An 11208-nucleotide genomic window follows, 5' to 3' on the forward strand; every position below is an offset into this window, starting at 1 on the left:
ATGTAAGTAAGTGTGTGCATTCTAGGAAACATTATCTTGAACTCTAATACATGATCTAGAAGATGAGTTTTGCTTTTCTGTTTTTGTTTTAATGAGAGAGAAAAATTGCTCATAGATAGGAAGACCTACTATTTAGAACTTGGAAGTCATAATTAAAAAGATCTCTATATTAGAAATTCCAGCTCAGAATGGTTTCATTAAGAATACTACTAAATATTTAAATGAGAAGTAACACCATATTTGCACATCTTTAAAAGAATTGAAAAAGACTCTACCCAAAGAAGTTCTATTAAGTTCAACATAACTCAGTACAAAAACATGGCTATGACATTATAAGAAATAAAAATTATAAGCAAATTTCATTCTCTAAAAGAGATATAAAAATCCTAAAAGAAAAAAAAATTAGTAAACCAAATTTAGTGTTATATGACCAAATTGGTTTTATTCCTCATGGAAAATGCTTATTTAACATTTTAAAAATGAATCAATATAAAAAACATAGTCATCACAAAAATCACAGAAAGAATATGTGATGAGTTAAATGTACATTCATGATTAAAAATTATTATTAGAAAATTGGATACTTCTTTAACTTAAAACAAACATACTTCAAGATGAATTATTGAAATTTTCTCTCTGTGGTTGTAAACAGAGTTGGGGGGGTTATCATTACTCCTATTTAGTATTACATTAGAAACACTAATCAGTTCTTTAACTGAAAAAAAAAATTGGAAAGAAAAGGTGAGATCTGTCAATGTTCATAAAATACAGGACTGTGTATATAACAAATCCAAAATAATCTAAAGATATGTTTTTAGAATTCAACAAACACAACAAAGAGAAAATGAAAGTTTCAAAAGGTACTATTTATAACGGAATGAAAAAAAAAATCAAATTAAGAATAAAAGGAAGTGCAAGAACTCCACACACAAAAAAGCTATAAAATGAAAAGAGATCTATATAACTAGATAGCTATACCAGGTGTGTGGATCAGAAGACTTAATTTAAAATGGTGCCAATTTGGGGCACCTGCGTGGCTCAGTCAGTTGAGTGTCCCACTTCGGTTCAGGTCATGATCTCATGGTCCATGAGTTCGAGCCCCATGTTGGGCTCTATGCTGACAGCTCAGAACCTGAAGCCTGCTTTGGATTCTGTGTCTCCCTCTCTTTCTCTGCCCCTCCCCCTTCATGCTCTGTCTCTCTCTCTCTGTCAAAAATAAATAAACATTAAAAAAAATTTTAAATGGTGCCAATTCTCTCTAAACCAAGGCATTGCTAAGCAAAATGCCAAGAACACTTTTGTGGAATTTGTAAGTTAAATGTACATGAAATATATATGAAAATTCACATTGCCCAACCTGAAAGAGAATAATAAATTGGAAGAACTTATTCTACATTATAATTCTCAATTTTGGCAGCATGTTATAATCATCAGGGAGATTTTTCAAAACCTGATGGTGACACTGCACTTATCACATAATTAAATCCTTATCTTCTGAGGAGAGACCTAGGCATCGATATTTTCGGTATTTCCCAGGTGTTTCATGTGCAACCAAGTTTGAGAACTACAGGTCTTAGAGCATATCATCATATATAACATAACCTAAATTATGTATTGTTGCAAACCTGCATTAACTAAGATAGGGTGAAATTAATGTAAGAATAGCAATTAGTTGAATGGAACAGAATAGATGCTGTGGAAGGAGACCCACACATGTATGGACACTGTCAATGACTAATGTAGCTCAGTACGGCAGTAGGAAAAAGGCAGTTTTTCAATAAAAGTCACTACACCAATTGGCTCCATAGAAGAAAAAAATAAACACTAATCTCAATCTCAAATCATACACACAAAAAAATCAATTTTAGTAGATTACAGATCTAAAGGATGGAGTAAACAAATGGAATAGATGCTGAGAGAATGTCTTCATGAACTTAGGATAAAGAAAATTTTGACAACACACAAAAAGGAAAATAATTATAAACTGACTACATTAACACTAAAATTAAAAACATCCATTCATCAAAAGGTGACATTTAGAAAATGAAATGTCAATTTATGGACTGAGAGAAGACATTTGCAACACAGGTAACTGACAAAAACTGATAAAGGGTCAGGACCCTCTCTTTCTCTCTCTCTCTCTCTCTCTCTCTCTCTCTCTCTCTCTCTCTCCACACACACACACACACACACCACACACACACACACACACACACACACACACACACACACACATATATACATACATATAAATACATATATATACACATATATACGTATTTAAATTTATAAACTCCAATAAAGAAATGAGCCACCGACATGAACAATGTCTTTCACAAAATAGAATTTCCTAGGTGCCTGGCTGGCTCAGTCGGTGGAGCATGTGACTCTTGATCTCAGAGATGTGAGTTTGAGCCCCATGTTAGGTTTAGAAATTACTTAAAAATAAAATCTTTAAAAAAATAGCATTTCTAAAAGGCCATTGGTCACCAGGGATATGCAAACTAACCATGAGCTACCCTTATACTCTTAACAGAATAACTGCAATTACAAAGACTGATAACATCAAGTGTTACCAAAGACATGGATTAATTGGGACTTTCATAGACTGCTGGTGGGAATATAAATTGGTATAACTACTTACTTGGTAAAATTGTTTCTCATTATCTATCAAGGCTGAACATATACATAGCATATGACATGGCAACTCCACTTATTCATATACCCAACTGAATGCACATACAAGTGAACACACTTGGACAAGAATGTTAATGACATTACTGGTAACAGCTCCAAAGTGGAAATAATCCAAATGTCCGTTAGCAATAGAATGGATAAACAAATTGTGGTATATTTATCCAACAGACTATTATACACACTATATAGAACATCATGGGTTAATTTTACAAAGATAATGTTGAACATATATGCCAACCAGAAAGAATACATACGATAATTTTTCATTTGTGTAAGTTCATAAATGGACAAAAGTCAGGATAATGGTTACCTTTGGAGAAGATGGTGGATAATGATTGAGAAAGGGCACAAACTAGAGCTTTCAGAATATTTGCAATTTTCTATTTCTTGACTACAGTGGTGGTTGTATAAATGTGTTTACTTGTAAAAATTCATCAAGTTGTTCACTCTTTTCTCTTAATTGAAGTGTAACATAGTAGTGACGTAGTAAAGAATGAAGATGGTCGGAACACATGGAGAGACATGCTATATTCTTTTGTAAGATGACATAAAGATGTCAATTTTTCTCAAGTTAATCTATAAACTCAATACAATCTAATGCAAATTCTAGTAGGATTTCTTAAGTAACTAATTTCTCTAAAAACATAATTAAAAGGTCTATGAACAGCTAAGTCAACTTAGAAAAAAGGAGTAGAAACAAGGGACTGGTCTATACATGAAATATATTTTAACACTTAGCCTGGAACCATTGTTACACACATTGGTTGATTTGGGCACAATCAAGAAAAAACAGACTGATGGAATAGAAGAAATATTTCAGAGACAGACTGATCCAGATGTGAGTACCTAATATGATGTAAAAGTAGCCACATAAATCAATTGGGAAAGGATGACTAGCTTCTCAAATGGTACTGGGAAATCAGATTTATTATATGGAAAAATCTAAAACTGGATCCCTCTATACCATATCTAATCCTCCAAATGGTTTAAAAACTAAATGAGAGGGGCGCCTGGGTGGCGCAGTCGATTAAGCGTCCGACTTCAGCTCAGGTCACGATCTCGCGGTCCGTGAGTTCGAGCCCCGCGTCGGGCTCTGGGCTGATGGCTCAGAGCCTGGAGCCTGCTTCCGATTCTGTGTCTCCCTCTCTCTCTGCCCCTCCCCCATTCATGCTCTGTCTCTCTCTGTCTCAAAAATAAATAAACGTTAAAAAAAAAAAACTAAATGAGAAATATAAAACTGTAAGGTTGGTATACAATAATAAAGAAAAATATCTCTGTAATTTCGTATGCAAAGGTTCAAAAACACAAACGATGAAACCAAAAAAAAATGATTTGGGGCTGGCGTAGGAACAAAGATACATTTCTTAATATTGTATACATGGAAAAATATGGTCTGATTCCATATAATCAATTAACAAATGAATTAAACAAAATCCAGTGCTAAGCTGATATAGCAGAGGTGTGTGTGTGTGTGTGTGTGTGTGTGTGTGTGTGTGTATGAACTAGGTCTGATATTTGTCAATTTTTATTGCATAATATAATAATATATATCTAACACATTATTTTGTCTTGAATGAGAAAGATTGGACTGCCAGAAGTTATTTACCTTAATTTTCCAGTAGTTTGTCTGGATCTAATTCTATTACTGCCTCAACCCTACCACTCTTGTGACCAAAAATATATATTTTCCTAGAAAATAACTCTTTGTCTTGCATATATTCAAAGTAATTCCTTAAAGATTCTAGGGTACCTGTTAATAGGCTTTAACATTTTTCTACTGAACTAACATCATAAGTGACATCAAAGCACACTAACTTATTAAATAATCTTAATGAAACCCCGATTTTTCAATACAGATTCTTAAAAATTATCTTGCAATTAGTAGATATTAATTTCTATGCCTTCAAATAAGAATGTCATTATCTAAAGAATTAGGAGCTAGGCCACTCCAGAAAAAGTGAGAGAAATGTTGGCATAAGCAACATTGCAAAGTGGTTCAGAGTTTGGTTAGTTTTTCTTTCTAAACACTGTGCTTTTAATAATTGTTTTTGTTTTTAAAAAATACTTTTTTTATATCCTAGAAATATAAACATGGATAGCGACTTTTCACTCTTGGAGTATAACCCATTTCAAAGAGGCAGAAATAATTTACCACTCATGTTGGACTGTCTGAAGGTCTCCAGAAAGCTCAAGCTTTTCACTCCATTCCTTTTCCCTATCTACCCCGGAGTCCTATTAGTTTCTCTTCTCTAGCACTCTTAGATTGTGACTGTTTTGTCAGTTACTTTCTCTCTTTTGTGATCACCTTCCTTTCAAAGGAACTCACATATTTTCTATTAAAATTTCCCCCTCCGGTTTCCAAGAGTACATATCTTATGAGAACTTTCTAGCCAGCCAAGAGATAGGAGAGTGCTTACCTTCAAAATAGATGCCCGACTGGACTTCTAGAACCCTGGGAAGGGTCCTGAGGTCAAGGGAGTGAACGAATTCCTCCAGCGTCATTGCCATTGCGCTGACCTGGGTCTTGTGCAGACCTGGTACTTACAGAAGCTCCTGGCTTCTGGGTGTCACTTGTCTGCAGTGTAGTTTCCCCTTCTCATTCCTCCCTCAGGCAGGCAGGGATGTCACGCTACAGTCCAACAGGGGTGGAGTAGCTCTATGTGGGTAAGACTGTGAAGAGGGAAGGAGGAGGCAGGGGACAAAGGTGTGACAGCTCTTTTTGTTCTCATTGTGGCTTCATTTCCTTCTGATGCTGAAGTAGAACAGGATGGGGGGGGGGGGGTTGGTGAGCATGTCTAAACAGACAATGCTAAAAAAATGAGAGCTGATTAGCAGCTCGCTCTGTCTGTTGCCAGCCAACAGCAGCAAGACTGGAGTGAGAGTTGCTTGTGGCTTTTCAAAACCAGAAAGGAACAGGAATACAGGACGAGAGTCTAATCTTAAAAATGGCACCATGTTAATTCTTTATCTCTTATTTCATTTCTAAAATTTGGCTTTGTGCCTTATTTGCATACTCTCAGTGCTTTCATATTAAATTTGGTTACAAAAGTGCTTTGTGTCAGCTCTTTTGAGAAATCTGATACTCTGAAAAGAGAGGATCGAAACCAGTTTTTATTCTTCCACATTAAAAATTGTGCTGAATCTTAAAGGACGGTGGGGGAGGGGCACAATATGCAAAGTGAAACAGTAAATTAATCCAGTAAATTAACATGAATTTTTTAATCACCACAGTATAGTGAAAGTATCTAAATCTGTTGCAAGGAAACAGTTTCCTGGGTTTGGCTCTGCTTTTGATGTAGAGGTGACTTCAGCCTTAACTTCTCTGTGCCTCATTTGGCTCAATTATTAAATGAAAAAAAAAAAAAAAAAGTAGAAGGAGTCAAATAAATTAAACAATTTCTTCCCAGGCTAAAATTCTGCAGTTTTGATTCTGTGGTCCAAACTTTAACTGGGGAAAATGCCTGAAGTCAAAGGAAGCCAGAGGAGCCTGGTTGAAACAGATCTCTTAAAAAATTCTCCCTCTCTCTATTCTTTGTATTTAGCAGAAACAGTGTTTCAGACCTAGTGTATACAACTCAAGCTGATATTTTCTAAGTTTCTTTAAGGATGAGTAAAGGAAGACTAGTTGGTATACATACAGGTGAAAGATACTAAGAAGCTGCACATTCTCCTTACAAATTGGACTCCAGGCTCTCTGTTGAGAAACTTATGGCCTCAGGCTTCAGACGGCATAGGCAGACGGAGGGGGTCGGGGCTCACCCCAGCTCCACCATATCCTTCACATAAATAACCAAGCAATAAAAGCATAGCCTTAGTTTGAGACAGAGCTTGCAAAACTCTTTCAGCTCTTAGAATCATATTTGACATTTGCAATAATCTGCCTGGTTTCATTTCTTTCTTTACAAAACTAGAATTTATGGGGTCATGTTAAAAGTTTTTCACTAGTAGCTTCTACTTCCTCACTTGCAACTCTTTTGCCCCCACATCTCCCAAATTTGATCAGTCTGCTTCTGTACTCCTCCTCCCAAATTTAGGCTCCTTAATCCAGTGCAAACATTGTTTATAGCCTAACAGCATATCTTACTTGGCAGAATATATAAAACAGGCTGCTGTGGACTGCTCCTTAAAAATCACACATCTTTTAGAACTGGTGCTACAACAAATTTCATTTCATACCTAATCCAAGCTAGACTTCACTTGCTGTTTTTGTTTTTGTTTTTTAGTTTTCCCAAATCAACTTTCTATCCTAGTAGCCAATGAAGCCTTTTTGAAACATCACCAATATCTTACAGTTATGTATAATACCCTGCTTCTGCTCTTTGAACAGATGACCCTTGGTGTGTGTCACAATCTGATTCTCCTACATTTCCAATCTCAGTTTCCTAAATCAGAAGGCTGCATCAGGGGAAAGGCCATCTCCGGCCTCCAAATCCCTCAAGCCTTCTAAAATGTGGCAATACTCAATATCACGTCTTCTGTTGTTGCTCTGTATCCCCACTGTTACTACTTTAGTCTAGATCCTAATCACTTCTGACACTGCAGGGCAAGGAAATCCTGACATGAACAGCCAAGACAGAATTGACAAAAAAAAGGCATTGAGACGGCATTTGAATCACCAGTTAGTAAAATGGATGACTCAAGTTCAGCAACTAAAACAGCAGATTACAAGTGTAATAATAATCAGATTAATGAGGGCTCAGAAGCAAACCAGAGTACAAGCAATAATTTACTACATGAAAAAGGTGAAATCCCAAAGCGGTAGAGAAGAACGTTTTATTCAACAAATAGTTGTTAAGTAAGTTATGAAATAGAAGTTAGTTTCCTAAAATTCTATGCAACAAAATTAAATCTAGATAAATTTAAAAATTAAATTTAAATAAAAATAAAACAAAGGAAAAGTAGAGAAATGTCTGGAGAAAGTAAGGAAATATTTTTTCTTTTCCTTTTCCTTTTTTTTTAAAGGTTTATTATTTATTTCGAAAGCGAGAGAAAGTATGGGGGGGAGGGACAGAGAGAGGGGGAGAGTGAGAATCCCAAGCAGGCTCTGTGCTGACAGTGGGGAGCCCCTACCTACATGGGGCTTGATCCCACGAACTGTGAGTTCACGACCTGAGCTGGTATCAGGGAGGTTTAACTGACTGAGCCACCCAGGCGCCCCAGGAAAGAATTTGTTTCTAAGCAATAATGAACGTCTTAAAGGAAAAGATTAATAGATTTGACAACAGAGATAGGAATTATGTCTATAAATCAAAAAGAAGCTTTAACAAAATGGGAGTGGGGAAGCACATACTCAAATTAAGAACTGATGTCCTAGATGTATAAAGAGAACTTATTAATTGATATGTAAAATAAAAATATTCAAGGACTTCTGTTTCTGGCTATGAGCTTATATCTGGCCAACTCTCTTACAAAGGGCAACTAGAAAAGTGAATGGTTTTTTGAAACTCTGTTTTAAGGAACAGAAGAGCCATCAGGGCAGTCGGGACCTGAAAGGCCAAGTCCAGAAAAGCAGAGAAACACAATGAGGGGAACCCAACTCTCCACACTTCTTTTTTCCTCGAGGCATTTGTGGATTAGTAACTGGCACAAAGAGAGGGGCTGAGAAGCGGAACATAGGTGGTGGTTAAGGAGGAGAGAAGCCAAGTTGAAGTTTTAGCAGTTTCACATAACTAGTGAGATAAAAATTGGAATTTCGGGCCAGCAAGGCATCCAGGGAAACAGAGAAATGAATTGTCCATTTTCCCCCTTCAGGGTTTTGCCCATTCAAAAATAGTACAGGGTTGATGTATGAGACACCAATTAGAAAGTGATCGGTTAGAAGCTGACAAAACCAAGCAGCACTTTTAGCAGTTTCATGGGTGGGAAGACTGGGCCTTCATTTACGGGAAAGAGCTCCGGTAAATACCCTGTGTTTTCAGCTGGGGCCCCTGAACGCTACTCCCTAAAAGAAAGGTTGACTATAAATAGACAGGCCTTACCAATATTGAAGGCCAGATCAAAATTAGTTCAATCCCTGATTGGATTAAGGTGATCTGCCCCCATTTTAACTGCCAAACAAAAGCAAAAGTCAACCTTGTCATTGGGGAAAGCAACCATAACTTCTATAATTTTTTAAACACAATGTCTAGGATTCGATAATATAAAAAGGTCCAATATGGAGTTATCAGGAATGTAATTTAAAATAATTTTGATTCGGGGCACCTGGGTGGCTCAGTTGGTTAAGCATCCAACTTCGACTCAGGTCCTGATCTCAGGGTCTGTGGGTTCAAGCCCCGTGTTGGGTTCTGTGAAGACAGCTCGGAGCCTGGAGGCTGCTTTGGATTCTGTGTCTCCTTCTCTCTCTGCCCCTCCCCTGCTCACGATCTGTTTCTCTCCCTCTCTCTCTCTCTCTCTGTCTCTCTCTCTCAAAAATAAATAAACTTAAAAAAATAATAAAATAATTTTCATTAATATGTTCAAAACAGAAAGCAAGAGGGAGAATTTCAGTAGAAAACGGCCATCTATGAAAAGTATCAAATGAAATTCTAGAGTTGAAAACTAACAATAACTGAATTAAGAATTCAGTAATTGGATTTAACAGAAGATTGGACAGGGGCGTCTGGGTGGCTCAGTCGGTTGAGCGTCTGACTTTGGCTCGGGTCAGGATCTCACGGTAAGTGAGTTCGAGCCCCACGTCGGGCTCTGTACTGACAGCTCAGAGCCTGGAGCCTGCTTCGGATTCTGTGTCTCCCTGTCTCTCTGTCCCTCCCCCACTCATGCTCTTTCTCTCAAAAATAAATAAACATTAAAAAAAACAAAACAGAAGATTGGACATATATTAAGAGAAGGCTGTTAGCTGGAAACAGGAAGAAGAAAATATTACTCTATTTACAGAGACATAAAAAGAATCCAACATTAACAACAGAAGAAACATTTTAGCCATAGCGAAAAGGTCTTCTGTTTACATTGCGTCCTAAATGAAAGGAGAGAGGGGACAGAGAGAGAAGCAACATGTTAAGAGACGACAGCTGAACATTCTCCAAAGTTGTTCAGGGTATAGCCATGCGGTGCGGGCTCCCGGCGATCTGTCTCTTGTTTCACCAGCGTTGCGGGAAGAAACCCGGGGACGCCCCTTTTTCCAGCCTCAGACCATTCTCCAATCTCTTTCCCCAGTCACAGCCTTGAGAGCCATCTTCTCAGCTATCCCCTGCCTCGAGGACGAGCCAAGGCCGATTTTTGCACTTAACTCCTTACTGCGGGTCAACCATGAGCTCCAGGCTCATCAGAATTAATCCACCAAGGTGGAGCCCCCCACCCCTCGCCCCCGGCCCCCTGCCCCCAACGAGCATCTGCCGGCCTCCTACACCTACCTCTCTCTGGGTCTCCATTTCCAACGTGATGATGTGGCTCTGGAAGGCGCCGGCCACTTCCTCGGGAGTTTGCTGAGAAGCGTGAGGCCTTCCAGCGTCTCTTGAAGACAAAAACCCAGCTCGGAAGCCACGGCCTCTTCCCGCGCGTGCAGAAGCCTCCCCATTTGAGTGGGTAAAACCCAGGACGGTCCGAAGCCGCCACGGTCCCGGACAAGAACCCGACCCAGGCGCTTTGGCCAAGAACCCGACCCAGGCAGATGCGACCCAGGCGCTTTTCATCTGCCGGTGCAGACCCCACCTCTGGGACTTCGGAGGAGCCACTTCCGGGATGAGAGGTGAACAGCATCAGGGAGATGGCGGCCACCCAGCTCCCCTCTGCAGGCTGGGCTGGAGAGTATCTCTCCGAAAGCTCACCCTCAAGCACAACTAGGAGCCTGCGGGGCCCAGAGCCTTGCATCCCCCTGAGGTCAGGGCTTCTGCCTGAGTCTCTCCCTGCAGCCATTGGGCAGCTTTTTAACCACCCTGGAGCTCTCTCCCAAGCTAGGGACCAAGTGGAAACAATGAAGCTTTTACACCAAAAAAAAAAAAAAAAAAAAAAATTTTTTTTTACAAGTGGACCAGTGTAGTTCAAATCTGTGTTGTTCAAAGGCCAATAGCACTTGGGGTTCCTGGCTGGCTCAGTTCATAGAGCATGTGACCCTTAATCTTGGGGTTCTGAATTTGAGCCCCACATTAGGTATACAGATTACTTATAAATATAATCTTAAAAAAAAAAGGTCAACTGCAATCAACAGCTCAGAGAACAGCCATATATTTAATTCATAAAACCCATATTGCTGAGGGTGCAGTATATAGTCACTTATATGTACTGCAAACTTATGTGATCTATCTTGAGATCAATTTGGTCTAGTAATGGTACATTAAATGTACCATTAATGTTAAATGTTACATTTAAACATAATCAGATCAACAGAAAGATCTATTTATACCAGTCATTGAAGCCTTTATTACTTTTAATGGCAAAAAAGAAAAAAAAAGGAAAAAACCTCAAGTAAAAGAATGGAGGTTATTTACATAAGTTATCCATATGATTATATACTACAATGCCACTAAAAAGCATGTTTTTAAAGAAAATTGTTGATATGAGAAAAATGCTAACTAT

General features: G+C 38.4%; 1 protein-coding gene across 1 annotated transcript in view; it reads right to left on the reverse strand.

The window, feature by feature from the left end:
* Window positions 1–5405, reverse strand: part of THEMIS (thymocyte selection associated) — a 189089-nt gene extending 183684 nt beyond the window's left edge. The window contains exon 1 of the mRNA XM_049652968.1: window positions 5115–5405. Within this exon, the coding sequence (XP_049508925.1) occupies window positions 5115–5205 (91 nt within the window). The 5' untranslated portion in view covers window positions 5206–5405. The remainder of the gene's footprint in view (window positions 1–5114) is intronic.
* Between the last annotated feature and the right edge of the window lie 5803 nt (window positions 5406–11208).

The sequence above is a fragment of the Panthera uncia genome (assembly GCF_023721935.1).
Source record: "Panthera uncia isolate 11264 chromosome B2 unlocalized genomic scaffold, Puncia_PCG_1.0 HiC_scaffold_24, whole genome shotgun sequence".
Taxonomy (NCBI): domain Eukaryota; kingdom Metazoa; phylum Chordata; class Mammalia; order Carnivora; family Felidae; genus Panthera; species Panthera uncia.